General features: G+C 41.7%; 1 protein-coding gene and 1 long non-coding RNA gene across 2 annotated transcripts in view; one reads left to right on the forward strand and one right to left on the reverse strand.

Annotated features, from left to right (window-relative positions):
• Positions 1-4629, reverse strand: part of vac14 (vac14 homolog (S. cerevisiae)) — a 32987-nt gene extending 28358 nt beyond the window's left edge. Inside the window, exons 1-7 of the mRNA XM_014148030.3 lie at positions 4217-4629; positions 3320-3470; positions 2902-3069; positions 2768-2830; positions 2443-2550; positions 613-722; positions 388-509 (exon numbers count right to left, since the gene is read on the reverse strand). Coding sequence (XP_014003505.1) covers positions 388-509; positions 613-722; positions 2443-2550; positions 2768-2830; positions 2902-3069; positions 3320-3470; positions 4217-4320 — 826 coding nt within the window. The 5' untranslated portion in view covers positions 4321-4629. The remainder of the gene's footprint in view (positions 1-387; positions 510-612; positions 723-2442; positions 2551-2767; positions 2831-2901; positions 3070-3319; positions 3471-4216) is intronic.
• A 397-nt stretch (positions 4630-5026) lies between these two features.
• Positions 5027-22480, forward strand: LOC145861081 (uncharacterized). Its single transcript, XR_014380849.1, has 2 exons — positions 5027-5170; positions 21509-22480. It is a non-coding gene; the product is annotated as an uncharacterized LOC145861081 (long non-coding RNA).
• Positions 22481-23640: the final 1160 nt, after the last annotated feature.

Below are 23640 nucleotides of genomic sequence, written 5' to 3' on the forward strand. Positions count from 1 at the left end.
TTCTGTTTCACGGTTGTAACAAAGGCACTCCACAAATAAGTGATTGAACACTTGAATTTGTGGTTGACATACAGCCTACAGTAACAAACTAATTAAAATGCTATTGTGTTATCTGAAATAAAAATCGTATTTTAATAATACCTAAGACCTTCATAAAAAACCCCAAATTGTTTTTTTTGCAATAGCATATATGAAATCTATTTATTATACTGTTAGAATGTCGTAGTCAGAATGACTGCTCATTAACTTGAAGTCCCTCGAGGCCCAGCAGTTATAGTGTTAAACCCTAACAATTGCTTACAGATCAATCTAATGACCTATTCCTGAAATTCCACTTTACCAGTTTAACTAAAAGATTTAATGGATAGATCCCAATGTGAAACTTACTGAGTTTGGACTCATCAGAAACCTGGCAATGGATGACCAGGATGTTGGCCATCTCTGCAAACTTGACACTAGAGGGAGTCTTCTTGATCTCCTTCAGGAACTCTCCCAAGACAACCTCACACCTGAAAGACAAGAAACAGTCACAGTTTCCTTCCTAGAGTACAGCAGACTGAGGAGGGGAGAACAGAGGGTTTGGACATGGGAAGAGGAATAAAGGGTTCTTACGTCCTTCGGATCTCTTTGCTGCTGTCCCCTAAGATCTGGAAGAGTCCATCAAGGATTTCTGGCAGGTAGTCCAGGAGGTTGATGTCCGGAACAGATTCCAGAACTAGTATCTGTAGCAGGGGAGAACCAGATTAACAACCACAGCTGCTATTAATACAACTACCAGTGTATAACATTTTTCATAACCCACTTTTAGGTGGACTATAGGATAGCCCAAAAAAAATCATTTTTAACAACCTTTAAATGGCTATTAAAGAATGGATATTAATTAACCTCTCTTGGGTTGGTGGCAGTATTTTCACGTCCGGATGAAAAGCGTGCCCAGAGTAAACTGCCTGCTACTCAGGCCCAGAAGCTAGGATATGCATATTATTAGTAGATTTGGATAGAAAACACTCTGAAGTTTCTAAAACTGTTTGAATGATGTCTGTGAGTATTACAGAACTCATATGGCAGGCAAAACCTGAGAAAAATCCAACCAGGAAGTGGGAAATCTGAGGTTTGTCGTTTTTCAAGGGATTGCCTATCCACTATACAGTGTCTGTGGGGTCATATTGCACTTCCTAAGGCTTCCACTAGATGTCAAAAGTCTTTAGAACCTTGTTTCGTGCTTCTACTGTGAATGGGGAGAGAATAAGAGCTCTAGGAGTCAGGTGTCCCAAAATAAGGCATGAGCTCAGTCACGCGCGGCCGAGCGAGCCGAGTTCCTTTTCATTTATGAAGACAATGGAATTGTCCGGTTGGAATATTAATGCAGATTTATGATTAAAAAAAACATCCTAAAGATTGATTCTATACATCGCTTGACATGTTTCTACAAACTGTAATGCAACTTTTTTGACTTTGTCTGGACCCAGTGCATCCGCTTACTGCATTTGGAATAGTGAACTGAACGCGCTAACAAAAAGGAGGCATTTGGACATAAATATGGACTTTATCGAAACAAAACGAACATTTATTGTGGAACTGGGATTCCTGGGAGTGCATTCCGATGAAGATCATCAAAGGTAAGTGAATATTTATAATGCTATTTGTGACTTCTGTTGACTCCAAAATGGCAGGTATCTGTATGGCTTGTTTTGATGTCTGAGCGCTGTACTCAGATTATTGCAAAGTTTGCTTTCGCCGTAAAGCTTTTTTGAAATCTGACACAGCTGTTGCATCAAGGAGAAGTGTATCTATAATTCTGTGCATAACACTTGTATCTTTTATCAAAGTTTATAATGAGTATTTCTGTAAATTGATGTGCTCATTCACCGGGAGTTTGAGGCAAAACATTTTTGAACATTACACACCAATGTAAAATGGGTTTTTTGGATATAAATACAAACTTTATCGAGCAAAACATACATGTATTGTGTAACATGAAGTCCTATGAGTGCCATCTGATGAAGATCATCAAAGGTTAGTGATTCATTTTAGCTGTATTTCTGTTTTTTGTGACGCCTCTCCGTGCTTGGAAAATGGCTGTGTGGTTTTTCTTGTCTAGGTGCTGTCCTAACATAATCTAATGCTATGCTTTCGCAGTAAAGCCTTTTTGAAATCGGACACTGTGGTTGGATTAACGAGAAGATTATCTTTGAAATGGTGTATAATACTTGTATGTGTGATAAATTTGAATTATGAGATTTGTTGTTTTTAATTTGGCGCTCTGCTATTTCACTGGCTGTTGGCGAGGTGGGACGCTACCGTCCCACATACCCCAGAGAGGTTAATAAAGAGTGATGAATAATGATATTGCTGTAAAAGTATAGAAACAGGTCTTATTCTGCTCATCAATAACGTAAGTTTTAATGTGACATGGCAATCGGTTGTAAAAGCCCTACTCACCCAGGATATGATGAATTGACGGGCATACTGGTTATTGGAGTAGATTCTCTCACGCAGCAGGGGGACAAACGCCACCAGGTCAAACTTGTTACTCTCCGTCACAATGTCCTGTGAAAGCAGAGAGGGGTCATTGTTTTATGAGTTCATGATCGAACTCGTCTCGTACCTTAGTTATACATGAACGGCAGCTGTTTGTTCCGTTTGTCACTTCAGCTATACTGAAAGCACAATCAATCATTAACCACCTCATCTAGTCAATGCCCATTCTAAACTGACATTAAACTTCCAGGAGACGTCTCAACATGTTTTTTTACTGGAATCTCACCTTCAACAGTCTGTCAAGGAGTTCAGAGCCACTCTTCACATTGGGGTCAGGATCTGCAGCAAGCTGGAGTAGAGAGCACACAACATCAGAGGTAGCCTAAAGACATGTCTTCTGAGAATTAAGACTCTGGTTACCTTGCTGAGGCCATCGAAGAGCACGTTGAAGTGGGGTAAGACAGCTCCCCTGGCCACTTTTACTATGTTGTAGAGCGCCTCACAGGCATAGTACCGCAGTCTGCTGTCTGAATCATTAAAGCAGGTGAGTACGGGCTCGATAAGCTCCTTCAGGTACAGCCCGGAGTCCTACAAGACACAACACACATTAGGGATGCAATCTCAACTTTAAAAAAATTACTTAAATGCAGTCTTCTCAAACATGTATATTAAGTAGATGCATTTACATGACATGTTGGCACGCTTACAAACGTGTAACTTGCTGGAATGGGGTTAACAAAAGCATTTAAAAAAATAAGGATGATATGCAAACAGCAAAACAACCCTGCGTAATGTACAATGTATTACAGATCTGTGTATGAGTGCCCAGAGGCTTTACCTTTCCCAGGGCAATGGAGCATGCTGCCAGGCCGATGAGGCCTCCTTTGCGGCTGTGAGGGTGCTGGGACAGGGCGAACTCCGAGGCCAGGATCTGGATAACATGTCTGATCTGGGTAGAGTTGTTCTGAGCCACAAACTCCCTCACCAGTCTGTGGATTAAGGCAACAGAGAAAGGTTATGTTCATGAACATACAGAAACAAATGTCTGGCAAGATAGGACACACGAAAATCAGAGTAGTGGTCAATCCTGGGGATACACATGGTGTACAATGCAGGCTTTGGCCCAACACATTAGCCTCCACTGACCAACTAGGCTTAATCATAAAAAAAGACATTGATGAGTTTAATCAAGAGTGTTATTACTTGGCTAGAACAAAGCCTGCCCACTGTCTGTCTCCAGCCATCAACTTATCATACAATGCAGCAACATAACCCAATCAGGGGCCTGTGGGAGGACCACCTAATGCTCCATAATCCTTTCCCATTTTAACTTTAGTGTCACGTGATGCATTTTACACGTCCCAATAATGGAAATACAAGAACAAGCCAGTATCATGTGCCTGAAAGAAAGTTGATTTCCTAATTTAATTTCACTTCAAGGCCTCAACTTTCAAAATCCAGAGTATTTGAAATGATAATTTGATGGCAGTGGGTCACATTTCACATGGTTTCTCAGGAGGTTACTTACCATGTGCAAACCCAGCTTACTTGAAATTATATGGCGTGTGTGAAGTGATGGTCACAATACCGTACAAACCCTTCCCACTAGCTGACTCGTACAAACTCTGCCAGTCTTGAGACAGACGAGTAGTCATTTTGGAAGGCAATATATTAACTCCTACAAATACAAAACAAAATACTTTCACCCGAATTATGTGCAAGAAGAACGACTCACTTTTCAATCTCTAGAGCAGCAACCTTCCTCTTCTCGTACAGTTTGTCGTTGAGTGCTCTGACAATATTTGGGGTCAAAGGCGAGAAGTCTTTCTCGGTGTTCATTTTCAGAGGCTTTAGCGGGGAACTTGACAGTTCGGTTAATGATAAGGGGAACGTTGTTTCATAAACTCGCCCTAAACTATTCCAATAACGACGCAAATCAATTGAAAAAAACAACCCCCGATACCAAACCTGGGAATAGCAGGCTTCGAAGCCTGGGATAACCTGGCACGACGGAGCGTGACAAGATGATCGTCGCAAAGATACCTATTGACAATATGCAGCGATCGATCCTAATAGACTTGTTCAATGTAGCCAAATTTCCTGGCTCACATGACTTCCTTGAAGGGCGGTTAGTCAAGCACCGATCTGAAGATCTGTTTTGAACGTCACGTGCAAATGAACGCGAGAGGTGGGGAGCTATAACATCAGGGCTGGGCTCAGCACGAAAAAACCGTAGTGGAACGTTCAATAAAACGGAAACGTGCTAAAGATCAGCTGAAAAACGGGGAAGGGTTGGGTTTGATTTAAAAGTGCACCGCTGCCATTTAAAAATGTCATTAGTTGCTTCAAGCTACACCCAAACGGAACAAAACGCACAATGTCTGTCAAGAACGTACAGAAGCGTTGTGGGGGAAATGTGTGGTTCAGTACAAACCTTTCGGGAACGTAGCAAACGTTCAACCGCAATGAATGCATCGCCAGAATGACGTCTACATAACGCACACGGTAATAAAAAAATGTCAATTTTTATATTTGAAATGGGACATCACTTGTGGGAAATAAATTATCACTGTTGCAGAAATGCGTAGGCTAGCTACTTTTAGCAATGCTAGTATTACATGCGCCGAATACAACAGGTGTAACCCTTACAGTGAACTGCTTACTGACAAGCCCTTAACCAACAATGCAGGTAAGAAAAAGTATTTACTAAAATCAACTGAAAATGAGAAAAAAAGTCAGTTCCTTTCTGCTTACCTCATGTTAAAATAAGTCCCCCACAAGTTCTTGCTTTTTTGTGCCGGTACGGCCCACATGCATAACTTTTTTGACATGAGGTATGCCGAGAGAAAAGTGTAATTGACGTTCTCAATTTGCCCCCTGCATAAGGAAACCTACGGACAAAACGATACAACCCTAATGTGCATAACGTTGATGCTCGCTTTTTTTTTTAAAACACACACAAACTGCAGAGAAAATGGTAATAAGGCACTTACAGTTTGAAGCGCAATTTACGATGGACAACAGCGTTTCAATACAAAAATAATGAGTTCTGCAGGAGGTTGGCTAACACCTTAAATGTTCATCAAAATGGAGGAAGGCATATGTCTGGGAAAGAGCCACTAGGGGGTGCTAGGAGGTAGGCCTATTCGCTCAGGTGACATTTAAACAGGTGTTTTTTCATCCAGGTGATCAGCTATAGGTCTGGTAATCACCGGTCTAGTCCTTTCCTTTAGTTGAGCATGTGATTGTTGACGATGCTACGTTTTCTTTGGTCTTCTTCAGACAGGAAAATGTTACTTTGACCTTTTTTTTTATAGTTAATTAAAACGAGATTGCAATAACCAATGGCTCTCAAATTCAACTTGTTGTGTTGACAATGTTATGCTTGTATTAACAAAATGACTAACTTTTACAACATACAACACTTGTGAATTAAATATGTTTAATGAACATTGTAAATGTTCTGAAGGTTAATGGATGTTACATTTTACTAGATATTTTTGGTCCTCATGGTCATTTTCTGCTGAGTGTACGATGGTGTCCTTGGGAAGATTATTATTTGCCTGAATTTTAACATGGGATTGTTATAGATGGGATCGTTGACAGTATTTACTCGATTGATGTCACACAGTGCAAGTGTTTGATATCCAGTGGTGTAAAGTACTTAAATAAAAATACTTTCCCTGACACCCTAAAGTAGTCATTACATTTTAAATGCTTAGTAGGACAGGAAAATGGTCCAATTCACACACTTATCAAGAGAACATCCCTGGTCATCTCTACTGCCTCTGATCTGGCTGATCGTGATCCCTGATCACAAACGATTTGTTTGTAAATGATGTCTGTTGGAATGTGCACCTGGGTATCCATAAAATAACAAGAAAATGGTGTCTGGTTAGCTTAATATAAGGAATTTTAAATAATTTATACTTTTGATACTTATATTGTAGCAATTACGTTTACTTTTGATACCCAAGTATATTTAAAACCAAATACTTTTATACTTTAACTCAATTGTATTTTACTGGGTGACTTTCACTTGAATCATTTTCTATTAAGGTATCTTTACTTTTACTCAAGTGTGACAATTGTGTACTTTATCCACCACTGTTGATATCCCCAGACAAACGCAGCTTCAAATGTGCTGTGGGCTACTATGGAGACCTGTGTGACAAATGTATGTTTTTTGCTGTCAGTAGACCAATAGAACTAGAATAGTTCTGTGTTGGAATTAATGTTCTTAATTGTATTAACCTATTTTTCTTTTAAAGCTGCAACCATATGTCATGTGTGGCAAAGCCATTACTATCATGTTGATTGACTACTATTAAGTACCTGTGGAATCTGTGCAATTGAAAAATGGGTCTTGCATTGGCCACAAGGATGCACCGTCTGGCCTCCTATACTAAGTGCATATATTAAAGGATCGGTACATTACCAGTGGCGGTAAACCCCCAGGAGGCAATGTTCCCTCTAAACTATCTTCCCCGGGACTGCCGTGCAGAAGAAATATCAATCCCACGTAGAGAAGCACGAGATTGAACTTCACTCAATTTTCTAGAATACTAACTATCAACGTTTCCCTTTACTGTTGGAATTGTGATCGAATCAACACGATATTAGCCGCTTTCAATGCAACATACAGAAACAAAACGAACTATGCAAGATTTAGTAGGCAAAACTAACTATGCAATAGGTTGTGTTGTAAGCATTACGCATCGTAGTATGATTCTAGTGCATTGACAGGCACGCACGACTCAGGCCCCGTACTCTACACAGACCACTGCGCCATAACCAATGCCTAAAAATATGCCTATATGCAAATAGACCATTGCCATACATGGATCAGAGACATTTATTTTGAACTGGACTGTTTACAGCATGAGCAGTTGTGAATAGATGTGCTTGTTTTGAGATCAAAGCCGTAGCGACGTGCACATTTGTACATATCCTTTGCTAATTAGTTACTTATTAACCTAGTTACATATCATTTGTAGTCAGCAATGGTGGATTCATTGCTTCCTGCAAGAACACAAAACAGGTGCATTTCTAGACATCTTTGAAAAGACAGTTAGATTAAGGTTTTTTTTGTCTTAAAGGGGCAGCATTGCGTTATGAGACTTGTGTTATGAGGCTTGAATAAGCTAAGTAGCCAATAGGCAGAGGGTAGCATAATTTGTCTGATTCTCTGTAATAATGGTATGGGAATAATTAGCATTTTATTTTGTAAAGTGGTTTCTTGAATCAAACATTTTCAGTCACCTTGTCTGAAGGACAAGTGGATAAATAAGTTAATGTCAAGCCCTACATGTTGTTGTTCTTTCAAAAGTCTCATGAAATGGTAAGATGGCGCCGACACAAGGCAGCTCTGCTTCTAGCTCCTAAGCAACTTTGCAATATTGAGTTTTTTTGTGTGTTATTTCTTACATTATTAGCCCAGAACGTTTTTTGTGTTATTACATACAGCCAGAAATAACTTTTGGATATCAGAGCGGCGGTAACTCACCAGCATTACGACCAAGAATACGACTTTCCCGAATTGGATACTTTGTTTGAACCCCCAGGGCAATTGAACTTATCCCAGAGGCTGCTCCAAGACGCCGCCGGCGGAGAAAAGGTATTCGGACTGGACTTCTAGTCCGACTGAGGAGGTGGGCACACCATCCACCACTTCGGAGTATATTACTCGCTAATGTTCAATCTCTGGACAATTAAAGTAGATGAGCTCAGGGCGAGGATCATATGGTCACCTGCTGTAAGCTACATATTATACATTACGTGTGAAACATTATATAAGAATTATATAGAGATTCAATCAATGTGGTGTGGGGGGAGATTCTCCATATAGTCAATAAAAGGTTGCCAAATTCTGTAAAATGTCTTTAACTTATTCCTCAAGCAGTAAGTGATTTTCTCCAGTGGGATACAACTATTAACTTCCGATAGCCACATTGCCACTGGTAGGGGGGAATCCGATTTCCATTTCAAGGCAATACATTTCTTGGCAATCGCCTACGAACCTGACTCCGTTACACCATCTTTGTCAGGAGGAATGGGCCAAAATTCTGTAAAATGTCTTTAACTTATTCCTCAAGCAGTAAGTGATTTTCTCCAGTGGGATACAACTATTAACTTCTGATAGCCACATTGCCACTGGTAGGGGGGAATCCGATTTCCATTTCAAGGCAATACATTTCTTGGCAATCGCTAGCAATATTTCTGTTAGCTTTATAGTATGACTTTGCCTAAGATTGGTGTTAGTATAGTTACCCAGTAGGCAGACCTCGGGGTCTAAAGGGAATGCAACCCCGTGGATTGAGGATATGGTATCGCATACCCCCTGCCAGAAACCATGTAGTTTTGAACACTGCCAAGTGGAATGGAGGAATGTTCCTTCATCTGAGCCACATCTAAAACATAGGGAGGAGATATCAGGATTGAACTTGTGCAGTCTAGATGGGGTGATATAGAGCCGATGGAGGAAATTAAACTGGATCAATCTGTATCTGGAGTTCAATGTGGATGTAACACCATCTCTGCATAGGTCACTCCATAGGCCCTCATCAAGATCAATACCCAGATCTTTTTCCCATCTAAGTCGGGGTTTATCTAGCTCAGGCAGTGTTAGTACTGACATTAGAGCATCGTAAACACGGGAAATGGTCTTGAGTAGTGGTTGGTCTGCATGGCAGAATTGTTCAATAGGTGACATCTTAGGTAGGTTCCATTGTCCCTTGAGAGTCACCCTAATAAAATCTCGTAGTTGTAGGTTGCTAAAGAAGTCCCTGTTAGACAAGTGGTATTTCTGTTTCAGCTGTTCAAAAGACATAAGAACTCCCTCCTCATAACAGTGTTCCAGAAGAGTGATCCCCTTATCAGACCATGGTCTAAAGTTACTATTCTGGAAAAACATAGGGATCAATCTATTGTTCCATAAAGGGGTTTTAGGGGAGAGAAATCCCCCTCGTCCGAACAGCTCATGCAGTTTACACCATGCCAGGACAGAATGTATGATTAAAGGGTTGTCTGTGATGGTTTTTATAGATTTTCTGTCCCATTTGTAAAACAATTCTGCCCCCGTGTCATCATTCATCTCAAGCTTTTCAATGTTCAACCATGAGGGGGAGGGACCATTGTCAAACCTCTGAGCCAGAAACCTAGACTGAGCAGCCCAGTAGTACATTCTAAAATTGGGGAGGTTTAAGCCCCCTTGACCGTAATCCAGGGTCAGTTTGTCCAGGCTAACCCTCGGGGTTTTGCCATGCCAGATAAACCGTCTGGTCAGCTTGTCAAGAGAGGAAAAGAATGCTGCGGGGATAGGGAGAGATTGAAACAAATATAGAAATCTGGGCAGGATATTCATTTTAATCACATTGATTCTACCCAGTAGGGTGAGAGGCAAGTCCATCCACCTACACAGGTCACCCTCCACCTTCTGCAACAAGCCGGCCAGATTGAGTTTATAGAGGTTGTTCAGGTTACCATCCACCATTATGCCCAAATATGTGAAGCCCAGAGGCGACCATCGAAAAGGAAACTTGTGCTTGATGGTATGATGGTCAAAGACAGACAGCGGTAAGATTTCGCTTTTATCGAAGTTAACCTTATATCCAGAGAAAGAGCTATAACACTGTAGTAGGATCTGCAAGTGAGAGAGGGAGTGTTCTGGGTTTGTTAGAAATAAGATAAGGTCGTCCGCAAAGAGTGATAGTTTATGGGTATGGGGGCCCACCTCAAAGCCATGTATGTCAGGGCACGATCTAATAGCCTCAGCCAACGGTTCGATGGCGAGGGCAAAGAGTTGGGGGCTAATTGGGCAACCTTGTCTGTTCCCCCTATAGAGAGGGAAAGAGGAGGAAGTAATCCCATTTGTAGCAATCCTAGCTTTAGGAGATTTGTAGAGTGATTTTATCAAATTTACAAAAACGGTACCTAAACCAAACTTTTCCAAGACGCGAAAGAGGTATGGCCATTCAACCCTATCAAAGCCCTTTTCAGCGTCGAGGGAGACTTGTTTTTGTTAGCAAGGTGAATTATATCAAAGAACCTTCTGAGATTATTGGAGGACAGTCTATTAATTATGAAGCCAGTCTGATCTGGGTTGACCAACAGGGGAAGACATGACTCCAGTCTCTTAGATAGCATCTTGGTGACCAGTTTACAATCTGTGTTAAGGAGAGAGATTGGTCTATAGGAGGCGCACTTTAGCGGGTTTTTCCCTTTCTCGTGGATTACAGTAATCACTGCTTGAGAGAGAGACTCTGGAAAGCAGTTGTCTTCCCCGGCTTTTTTAAGTACCTCCATGAGGTAGGGGACCAACAGCTCCCTAAATTCTTTATAGAACTCTGGAGGGAAGCCATCCTCCCCAGGAGATTTATTAGAAGGTAAGGATTTAATGGCTTCCACCAATTCAGGAACTGAGAAGTTTTCACTCAGGCGCTCTCTGTCTTCCTCTGACAGGCATGGGAGGTTGAGAGAGGAGAGAAAGGAGTCGATCTCCGACAGATCATCGCTTGATTGGGAAGTGTAGAGGTCTTCATAGTATTTCTTAAAGGTATAATTAATTTCGGTAGGGTCGAAAGATATCTCATTAGTAAGGGTTTCTATAGCATTAATTGTCCTCTTACTTTCCTCTGCTTTCAGTTGCCATGCCAGTACTTTGTGAGCTTTCTCTCCAAGCTCGTAATAACGCTGTTTTGATTTAGTGATGGCCCTCTCAGCTTGATATGTGTTCAGAATATTATATTTCAGTTTTTTATTTACCAAAAGCCTATATAGATCTTTAGTCGGGCCTCTTTGGTAGGTTTTCTCCAGCTCAGAGATTTCAGATTCAAGGACATTCAGTTCCACACCGTATTTTCTCTTCAACCCTTTAGTATAGGAAATGATCTGTCCCCTCAGATAGGCTTTCAATGTGTCCCAAAGAATGAAACTGTCAGGAGCGGAGGGTTTGTTTGTCAAAGTAAAAATATTGATCTGCTCTTTGATAAATGCAACATTTCACATTCTTAAAATTAAGTGGTGATCCTTAATTAACCTCTCTAGCGTAGGTGGGACGAAATCATCCCGCACTATTCAACAGCCAGTGACGCATCAGAGCGCCAAATTTAAAACCACAAAATGTCATAATTCAAAGTTCTCAAACATAGTACTATTTTACACCATTTGAAAGACAAGACTCTCGTTAATCTAACCACATTGTCCGATTTCAAAAAGGCTTTACAGCGAAAGCAAAACATTAGATTATGTTAGGAGAGTACATAGCCAGAAATAACCACACAGCCATTTTTCAAGCAAGCATATGTGTCACAAAAACCAAAAACACAGCTAAATGCAGCACTAACCTTTGATCTACATCAGATGACACTCCTAGGACATTATGTTATACAATACATGCATGTTTTGTTCAATAAAGTTCATATTTATATCAAAAACCAGCTTTTTACATTAGCATGTGATGTTCAAGAACTAGCAACTAGCATACACACCGCAAACTTCCGGTGAATTTACTTAATTACTCAGCATAAAACGTTCACAAAAAACATAACAATTATTTTAAGAATTATAGATACAGAACTCCTTTATGCAATCTCGGTGTCAGATTTTAAAATAGCTTTTCGGCAAAAGCACATTTTGCAATATTCTGAGTAGATATCACGGCTAGCTAATTTGACATCCACCAAATTCGGCCCTCACCAAACTCAGATTTACTATAAGAAAAATTGGATTACCTTTGCTGTTCCTCGTCAGAATGGACTCCCAGGACTTCTACTTCAACAACAAATGTTGTTTTGGTTAGAAATAATCCATAGTTATATTGAAATGGCTCCGTTTTGTTCGTGCGTTCAGGTCACAATCCGAAGGGTGATGCGCGAGCGCATTTCGTGACAAAAAATTCAAAATATTCCATTACCGTACTTCGAAGCATGTCAAACGCTGTTTAAAATCAATTTTTATGTGATTTTTCTCGTAAAATAGCGATAATATTCCAACCGGGCGACGTTGTATTCATTCAAAGACTTAAAGAACAAAATGGAGAATTCATATGAACGCACATCTCCAGTGTCACTGTCCCCAGGCAGGCCAGTAACAAACAGAGCTGCTGTACTTAGCCCAGAGACTGCAGACATCTCATTACACTTTCTGGCGCCTACTGAGAGCCAATGGAAGCCTTAGAAAATGTCACGTTACAGCCCAGATGCTGTATTTTCGATAGAGAGGCTACAGAAGGACAATAAATTGACAGACAGGGCACTTCCTGTATGGAATCTTATCAGGTTTTGGCCTGCCATATGAGTTCTGTTATACTCACAGACACCATTCAAACAGTTTTAGAAACTTTTGAGTGTTTTCTATCCAAATCTACTAATTATATGCATATTCTCATTTCTGGGAAAGAGTAGTAACCAGTTTAAATCGGGTACGTTTTTTATCCGGCCGTGCAAATACTGCCCCCTAGCCCCAACAGGTTAACAAGACAGGGAATTTTTACTAGGATTAAATGTTAGGAATTGTGAAACTGAGTTTACATACACCTTAGCCAAATACATTTAAACTTCCAACTTCAACTGTGTCCTGAGGCCGCATTTATTGTAGCTGGGGATTTTAACAAAGCAAATTTGAGGAAAACACTACCAAGTTCTATCAACACATTGACTGTAGTACCCCCGCTGGAAAACGTTCAACCACTGCTACGTCCCCTTCCGGGATGCCTACAAGGCCCTCCCCCGCCCTCCCTTCGGCAAATCGGATCACGACTCCATTTAATCTCTCCCTTTCTATAGGCAGAAACTCAAACAGGAAGTACCCATGCTAAGGTCTATTCAACGCTGGTCTGATCAATTGGAATCCATGCTTCAAGATTGTTTTGATCACCCGGACTGGGATATGTTCTGGGTAGCATCTAAGAATAACATTGACATGTGCACGGACACTGTGACTGAATTAATCAGGAAGTGTATAGGGGATGTTGTTCCCATTGTGACTATTAAAACCTACCCAAACCAGAAACTGTAGCTAGATGGCAGCATTCCCGCAAAACTGAAAGCGCAAACCACCACATTTAACCATGGCAAGGTGACTGGGAATATGGTTGAATACAAACAGCGTAGTTATTCCCTCCGTAAGGCAATCAAACAGACAAAAACTTCAGTAAAGCGACAAAGTGGAGTCGCAATTCAACGGCTCAGACATGAGACGTATGTGGCAGGGTCTACAGACAATCACGGATTACAAAGAGAAAACCAGCCAAGTCGCGGACACCAACGTCTTGCTCCCGGCCAAGCTGAACACCACCTTCGCCCGCTTTGAGGTTAACACAGTGCCACCAATGCAGTGCGCTCACAAGGACTGTGGGCTCTTGTTCTCCGTGGCCGACTAAGACATTTAAGCGTGTTAACCCTCGCAGGGCTGCCGGCCCAGATGACATCCCTAGCCGCGTCCTGGCTGGAGTGTTTATGGACATATTCAATCTCTCCCTATCCCAGTCTGCTGTCTCCACTTGCTTCAAGATGTCCACCATTGTTCCTGTACCCAAGAAAGCAAAGGTAACTCAACTAAATTACTTTTGCCCCGTAGCACTCACTTCTGTCATCATGAAGTGCTTTGATAGGCTTGTTAAGGATCATATCACCTCTACCTTAACCTGACACCTTAGACCCACTTCAATTTGCATACCAAATTGAGCCCCACCCTGTGCAACTGGGTCCTGGACTTCCTGACGGGCTGCTGCCAGGTGGTGAAGGTAGGAAGCAACTCCTCCACTTCACTGATCCTCAACACAGGGGCTCCACAAGGGTGTGCTCAGCCCCCTCCTGTACTCCCTGTTCACCCATGACTGCGTGGCCATGCACGCCTCCAGTTTGTGGACGACACAACAGTAGTAGGCTTGATTAACAACAATGGCAAGACAGCCTATAGGGAGGAGGTGAGGGCCCTGGCGGAGTGGTGCCAGGAAAATAACCTCTCCCTCAACATCAACACAACGAAGGAGCTGATCATGGACTTCAGGAAACAGCAGAGGGAGCACATCTCTATCCACATCAACTGGACTGCAGTGGAGAAGGTAGAAAGCTTCAAGTTCCTCGGTGTACACATCACTGACAATCTGAAATGGTCCAACCACACAGACAGTGTGGTGAAGAAGGCGCAACAGCGCCTCTTCAACCTTAGGAGGCTAAAGAAATTCGTCTTGGCCCCTAAGACCCTCACAAACTTTTGCAGATGCACAATTGAGAGCATCCTGTTAGGCTGTCGGGCTGGTACAGCAACTGCACCGCCGCAACTGCATGGCTCTCCAGAGGGTGGTGCATGCTATTTATATATTTCTTAATTCCATTATTTTACTTTTATATTTGTTGTGAATTGTTAGATACTACTGCACTGTTGGAATTAGGAACATAAGCATTTTGCTACACTCCAATAACATCTGCCAAATATGTGTATGTGACCAATAACATTTGATTTGATTTGAAATGTAGACCTACATTGAACACCACACATTGGCTGCTACTGTAGGCTGAACAATAACATATTTTTCCATGTTAAAATGTTATGGAATGCATTTTATCCATTGTTTTGATGGTAGGCCACTCTGGTAGGTCTACATTATGATCAAATAGCCACTGTTAAAACTAACTTAAAGTGGGTAAAGCCTCAGTGTTCACAGTAAACGAGTGCCAGAAGTTGCACAGAATTTTCACAACTTTTCAAGTTTGTGCTCAGCAGATCTGAAATTTGCTCAGTGACCCCAAAAGATTTGAGGGAACATTGCCTGGAGGTCACTGTAAGATTCATCCCATACTTCAAAACTTTGATCATCCTCTCACTCATCAAAAGCACGCTATCTCAACACTCAATACCCCTAGCCTAAATGTTTCGACTAGAGGCTCATTCTTCTTCCAAATCGAAATGATGCTAAGCCATAATGTTTGCACCGCGGAGCCGGAGCGGGATATAGTTAAACGTACCTCAATCCAGGGATTGAGGGGTCCTAACGATCCCATTATCTGAAATAACAAATCGAGATGATTTGAAATACTGCTAGTTTTTATTAAGCTGCCTTTTTCATCCTCATGCTAGGCTGAAATATCCTTTTGTTGTTCAGCGTGATATTCTACATGTCATTTCATTTCCTCCCTCTCTGCGGATGACTTCGTCAACCATTTTGAAAAGAAGGTTGACGATATCCGATCCTCGTTTGCTAAGTCAAACGACACCGCTGGTCCTGCTCACACTGCCCTACCCTGTGCTTTGACTTCTTTCTCCCCTCTCTCTCCAGATGAAATCTCGCGGCCGGCCGCCCAACAACCTGCCCACTTGACCCTATCCCCTCCTCTCTTCTCCAGACCATTTCCGGAGACCTTCTCCCCTTCCTCACCTCGCTCATCAACTCATCCTTGACCGCTGGCTACGTCCCTTCCGTCTTCAAGAGAGCGAGAGTTGCACCCCTTCTGAAAAAACCTACACTCGATCCCTCCGATGTCAACAACTACAGACCAGTATCCCTTCTTTCTTTTCTCTCCAAAACTCTTGAACGTGCCGTCCTTGGCCAGCTCTCCTGCTATCTCTCTCAGAATGACCTTCTTGATCCTAATCAGTCAGGTTTCAAGACTGGGCATTCAACTGAGACTGCTCTTCTCTGTGTCACGGAGGCTCTCCGCACTGCTAAAGCTAACTCTCTCTCCTCTGCTCTCATCCTTCTAGACCTATCTGCTGCCTTTGATACTGTGAACCATCAGATCCTCCTCTCCACCCTCTCTGAGTTGGGCATCTCCGGCGCGGCCCACGCTTGGATTGCGTCCTACCTGACAGGTCGCTCCTACCAGGTGGCGTGGCGAGAATCTGTCTCCGCACCATGCGCTCTCACCACTGGTGTCCCCCAGGGCTCTATTCTAGGCCCTCTCCTATTCTCGCTATACACCAAGTCACTTGGCTCTGTCATATCCTCACATGGTCTCTCCTATCATTGCTATGCAGACGACACACAATTAATCTTCTCCTTTCCCCCTTCTGATAACCAGGCGGCGAATCGCATCTCTGCATGTCTGTCAGACATATCAGTGTGGATGACGGATCACCAGCTCAAGCTGAACCTCGGCAAGACGGAGCTGCTCTTCCTCCCGGGGAAGGACTGCCCGTTCCATGATCTCGCCATCACGGTTGACAACTCCCTTGTGTCCTCCTCCCAGAGTGCTAAGAACCTTGGCGTGATCCTGGACAACACCCTGTCGTTCTCCACTAACATCAAGGCGGTGACCCGATCCTGTAGGTTCATGCTCTACAACATTCGCAGAGTACGACCCTGCCTCACACAGGAAGCGGCGCAGGTCCTAATCCAGGCACTTGTCATCTCCCGTCTGGATTACTGCAACTCGCTGTTGGCTTTGCTCCCTGCCTGTGCCATTAAACCCCTACAACTCATCCAGAACGCCGCAGCCCGTCTGGTGTTCAACCTTCCCAAGTTCTCTCACGTCACCCCGCTCCTCCGCTCTCTCCACTGGCTTCCAGTTGAAGCTCGCATCCGCTACAAGACCATGGTGATTGCCTACGGAGCTGTGAAGGGAACGGCACCTCCATACCTTCAGGCTCTGATCAGGCCCTACACCCAAACAAGGGCACTGCGTTCATCCACCACTGGCCTGCTGGCCCCCCTACCTCTGAGGAAGCACAGTTCCCGCTCAGCCCAGTCAAAACTGTTCGCTGCTCTGGCACCCCAATGGTGGAACAAGCTCCCTCACGACGCCAGGACAGCAGAGTCAATCACCACCTTCCGGAGACACCTGAAACCCCACCTCTTTAAGGAATACCTAGGATAGGATAAAGTAATCCTTCTAACCCCCCCCTCCCCTTAAAAGATTTAGATGCACTATTGTAAAGTGGTTGTTCCACTGGATATCATAAGGTGAATGCACCAATTTGTAAGTCGCTCTGGATAAGAGCGTCTGCTAAATGACTTAAATGTAATGTAATTTCACAGTGGCTGCTGTGACTTCTGCTACTTAGCATAACGAGAAAGGCAGTTTTATAAAAATAATTGAAATACTGCTCTTTTTTAAATCATCCCAATTTGTCAGTTCGGATAATGGAATAATTAGGAGTACAGCCACATCTTCCATCCCTGGATTGAGGTACAAATTGAGCTACTTTGAAAATGATGTAGCGGGTGAAAAATTGGTCACGTTTTTGGGATACTTCTAAGTTGCACTGTGGCCGCCATGGCGTTTCTCTTAAAAAATGATTTATATACAGTACTAGTCAAACGTTTGGACACCTACTCATTCGAGGGTCTTTCTCTTTTTTTTACTATTTTCTACATTGTAGAATAATAGTGAAGACAAACTATGAAGTAACACATATGGAGTGATGTAGTAACCAAAAAAAGTGTTAAATATATTTTAGATTCATCAAATTAGCCACCCTTTGCCTTGACAGCTTTGCACACTCTTGGCATTCTCTCAACCAGCTTCATGAGGTAGTCACATGGAATGCATTTCAATTAACAGGTGTGCTTTGTTAAAAGTCAATTTGTGGAATTTCTTACCTTAATGTGTTTGAGCCAATCAGTTGTGTTGTGACAAGGTACGGGTGGAATCCAGAAGATGGCCCTATTTGGTAAAATACCAAGTCCATATTATGGCAAGAACAGCTCAAATAAGCAAAGAGAGAAATCTATAAACGCAAAATATAAACGCAACATGCCACAATTTCAAAGATTTTACTAAGTGACAGTTCATATGAGGAAATCGGTCAATTTAAATAAATTATTAGGCCCTAATCTATGGATTTCACATGATTGGGAATACAGATATGCATCTGTTGGTCACAGATACTTTTTTTTTTAAATGGGCCTCAGGATCTCGTCACAATATTTTTGTGCATTCAAATTGCCAATCGATAAAATGCAATTGTGTTCATTGGTCGTAGCTTATGTCTGCCCATACCATAACCCCACCGCCATCATGGAGCACTCTGTTTACAACGTTGACATCAGCAAACTGCTCACCCACACAACGCCATACACATGGTCTGCGGTTGTGAGGCTGGTTGGAAGTACTGCCAAATGTTCTAAAATGACGTTGGAGACTGCATATCGTAGAGAAATTAACATTTAATTCTCTAGCAACAACTCTGGTGGACATTTCTGCAGTCAGCATGCCAATTGCACACTCCCTCAACTTGATGCATCTGTGGCATTGTGTTGTGTGACAAATGTACATTCATGGGTGGCCTTTTAGGTGCTCCTGTGTAATGATCATGCTGTTAAATCATCTTCTTGATATACCACACCTGTCAGGGGGATGGATTATCTTGGCAAAGAAGAAATGCTCACTAACAGGGATGTAAACAAATTCGTGCACAGAATTTGAGAGAAATCAGCTTTTTTGTGCATATGGAAAATTTCTGGGATCTTTTATTTCAGCTCATGAAACATGGGACCAGCACTTTACATGTTGTTTATATTTTTGTTCAGTGTTTATATTTTTGTTCAGTGTATTTACAGTTTATAAACCGAGTTTGAGCCCTGAATACTGATTGGCTGAAAGCCGTGGTATATCAGACCTTGTACCACGGTATGACAAAAAAAAAACATGTTTTAATGTTCTAATTATGTTAACCAGTATATAATAGCAGTAAGGCACCCCGGGGGGTTATGGTATATGGCCAATATATCCCCTGTATATAGCCTTGTTACTCTTATTTTATTGTTGCTCTTTAATTTGTTTTCGGTTTTCTTTTTTACTTCAGTTTATTTCAGGAAATACTTTCTTAACTGCATTGTTGGTTAAGGGCTTGTAAGTAAGCATTTCACTGTAAGGTCCACACCTGTTGTATCCGGCGCATGTGACAAAATAGGATTTTGATTTCACTAAACATCACGCCAACACAGAGCAGGGTAAGAAATGATAGGCTATATGTAATAAAGGCCGACCTGCACCTCTCCACCTAATTTTCCCCTCACAGTCCCTTCAGTATCCCTTAAATCCTGTTACTTTGGCAGCTCAGTCTACCTAATATATCGTGTGTGTGTGTGTGTGTGTGGTGACTATCAAGAGTACCGTGGTGGGCCTCAACATCATGTTCTAACCGGACAGCACTGTAGTGGGCAGAACCAAACCAAACCAATCAGTTACAAGTATATAGTGAGTGAGGGCATTCACAGCCAACCGTTTTTACATGGTCCTTCTAGCCGGATTTAGTGACCAATAGTTTTTTTTACATGGTCTACCATTTCTCCGGATTTAGCGACCAATAGTTTTACACTATAACATGAAACTGTATCTTAGGCCTATCAAACATGAAACCGAAATGTCTACATGTTGCAATAAACGGTACAGGATGAAATGATAGAAATGATTGTAGTATTAGATGGAATATAGATTTACCACATAAACGTGTGAAAGCAGCCGCAAACATTTCAATAAGAGAAAAAAAGCACTCCACTCTTAAGGTCAGTCTTCGCCACAGTAATAATTCATTTGAACAAATTCCAAATGCAAGCTTTATAAGTTAAATGATCAATTTCAATCCATTGTTACATACCAAAAGACCAGTAGGCCTACGATAGTAATTGTTGCCCTATTGCTGGTGAGCTTGAAAAGTAAACCGTTAAAATTCTTGATCACCAAACAATTTTTGGAGCTGCATATTTATTTATTATGGTAATCCTCTCTGCCTACAATTTGATGTTTGTGCTGCACCCGATCCTATGGCTGAAAATCAGCAATCTGTTCGATAGCTCACCCGACCTATGTTGACTGACAGTTTGTTGGTCCAATCAGAGTGCCGAGTGTGCGTTTCACTAAACAATCTGTTGCAGGTTTCTTTTTTTGCAAGGGCGATGCTGCAGCTACTGTCTCTGGATGCTTGTAAAGTGATAATCCTAGTAGACTCTGTGCCACAAAATGAGTGACAAAACATTTCAAACCTGGCCAGATAATTTGAAGTCAAAGTCGAGTCCCGAGTTTTGAAGCTCCAAGTCGTGTGTTAAGTTATTTTATTTTCTATCAAGTTTAGTCAAGTCATGAAATTTGTGACAGGACATGTTGACTAGACCAGGTGCGTACGTGATTTCATCCACCCACACCAGAGGGGATCAGGACACGTAGGTTGAAATATTAAAACGAACTCTGAAGCAACTATATTAATTTGGGGACAGGCCAAAAAGCATTAAACATTTGACGCCTTTTCACATGGAGATTTTATTTTTCAAAGGTCCGCAGTTTAAACTATATGATTGATGTTGGAGACAGATTTATAGCAGTGAATATAATCTATTAATTTACTGTTTTATAGTATTTGTAATAAGCAGCCATATCTACCAGGGAAACTAATTATTCTCACTTTATGATAGAACATTCAGATTTGTCTGCCTGACTGTGGCTCTCTTTACTTGAATTTTATGCTTTTTTTTGTGATCACACCAAAACTACTTATTTTGGTCAAATGGAGATTATATTGTGCTTTCTTAGAAAAAAATGGACCTGGCTGAGAATAGAACAATTTTTTTGAATATCTTGTGACCAGAACTCCACTAGAGATTTAAAAAGATGGGCCTGGCTGACGGACTTTTTCCTCACCTTATTCTCATTGTGGTTATCCATGGTTGTTGGTTATTTCCCAGGTAAAGAAGTGAAAACTATTGCTTCAGTCCTTGTTTAGACTCCTTATTTTACTCAAATACAGATTTAATTAAATGTTGTTTCTTTGAAAAGATGGACCTGGCTGACTTAAATACATTAAGGGGAAATGTTCCACAGACAGGCTGATTATCTTGCTGCTCATCTCTTTATTTACAATGCTGGCCACCATGGTTAACACATTGAATGCTACCTGAATTGACTCAGAAAAGTAACATAAGTAGGCCTACAGTATCACAGTGAGGTCAAGCAGGTGTGTGTGTGTTAGTCAGATTATCCATCGTCCACAGCAACACTTGATAACTCTCTACCCCCAGTGCATGTGGTGTACTATGGTCTTAGCCATGCTCTCACTAGCCCTCATCTTCTCTCTGTCTCCCTTTTCCCAGAGGGCCTGAGGCTCTTGGACCGTGACACCCTGGCCTGACCCCTGTACATGCCTGGCCCAATCCCACCTGGCCCCCCATCTACCTGCCTGTTACTTTAGTCTATAATTAACCTATACAGCTCTGGATCAATTGTCTTGCCTACAGTACTACTACATACCCTTTTTTACTAATGACTCAAAGATGTGTGGCCGTTAACATTGGCTGCATAACCATTGTCTTTCTCCCAAAGTGTGGACCTACACAATTCTTCTCATCTCAGGGATTTAACAATGGTGTAAAGTAGCTCAAGCCATTGCTTCCACCTATCCATTGCTTGCATATCCATGAGGAGAGGGATGGACAATTGGTATTCAGCCATTGATTTCAGGTGGCTTCACCAACAGATGTAATGTGTCCCAAATGGCACCCAATTCTGTATATTTAGTGCACTAATGCTGACCAGGGCCCATCGGGCTCTGGTCAAAAGTAGTGCATTATACAGGGAACAGTTATAGGGTATAGGGTGCCCTTTGGGACGCATTCCGCCTGTTGAGCCCTACTGCCTATTGTAAACCATTTCTACATCCCATTCCCCCAGTTAAGCAAACAGAGGATGGAAGCTGTGACTATAATTGATGTTGTAAATTACTTTCCCTGTCAATTGCTTTATTTTTTTTACTTGCTTTATTGTTTAGGAGTGTGTGCCTTTTTTTTTTTTTTGAAGGTTTAATAAAACCTTCACTCAGCCAATAAATCCATCTTTTCATTAATGGAATATTCAGACTGAACAGTCATCTACCAATGAGATTAATTAGTTGCATTGCAAAAGTGTGTGGTGTTGCCATTCAGCCATATCTAGCCTTGGTATGGAATAACTGATCACTGACTAAATACTTCAGCCTTAGGAAATCTTTGGGGAAAGAAGTCACACTTCCAGTTTGCACAAATCTTTATTTGACTTGCTGTAATACAGATATAAAGACCATATAAAAGCATGCGTTCAGTGTCTTCATTGTGTCTTAATTGAAAATGAAAGCATAGTCTTTATTTACCATTTCAATAAGCAAATACAAAGAGCAACACCAGTATAAATGGCCAGCAAACTCCGACAATATCCATATATTGTCGGAGTTTGGCTTTCCATAAAGACGTCATGGTAAGTAATGGTATTCAAGTTTTTGGGTGTGGGCAGTGAGTGACTTGAGGGGGAGAAAGAACCAGTGGCGGCAGCAACCGGCAGGTTGTTTGTTATATGGCTGTTACTTAGAAATACTATAACACCAAATGAATAGATGACATCCACTGCTATAAACCTGTGTCCATATTTAATCACATCATTTACACAGACTCACCGCGGACCTGAAAAGGCGTCACATGGTCCGTTTTGTGAACGAGTTCAATGTATTCCAAACACTGGTGGTATTCGAATGATCCCAATAATATGGGTAGTAATCGATGCCCCCTCTGCATATGTTCTATTGCGAACTGTCTGGGACTCGTTTTTTCCCAGTTCACTACTCAAAGATAAAATTAACTGAAATACACTGGTCTCAAATATTAGCATAACTAGGCTACACAGAACCACGGCGGACCCATAGTAAATTGAGAGACTTTTTACCATATTAAAATGTATCCAAGCGCAACATGCCTAGCTCTACCCACTGAAGCGTGGCTTACGGGGCGCTCTATTAAATAAGCGCTCGTATCATCATACCAACGGATCGAGTTCTCACCATACCGGCAACACTGTGCAAACTTTATGGTTTAGCATCGTTTCGACTTGAGAGGGAATAATGCGCCTCAAGTCTAAACATTTAGGCTACAACACCAGTTGTGTAACGTACTTAAGTAAAAATACTTGAAAGTAATACTTAAGTAGTTTTTTGGGGTACCACTACTTTAATATTTATATTTTTTACAACTTTTACTTCACTACATTTCTAAAGAAAAGAATGTACTTTTTACTCCATACATTTTCCCTGACACCAAAAAGTACTTAGCAGCACAAGAAAATGGTCTAATTCACACACTTATCTAAAGAACATCCCTGGTCATCCCTACCGCATCTGATCTGGCGGACTCACTAAACACATGCTTCGTTTGTAAATAATGTCTGAGTGATGGAGTGTGCCCCTGGCTATCCGTAAATAAAT

The sequence above is a fragment of the Salmo salar genome, chromosome 16 (assembly GCF_965601325.2).
Source record: "Salmo salar chromosome 16, fSalSal1, whole genome shotgun sequence".
NCBI classification, from domain to species: Eukaryota; Metazoa; Chordata; class Actinopteri; order Salmoniformes; family Salmonidae; genus Salmo; species Salmo salar.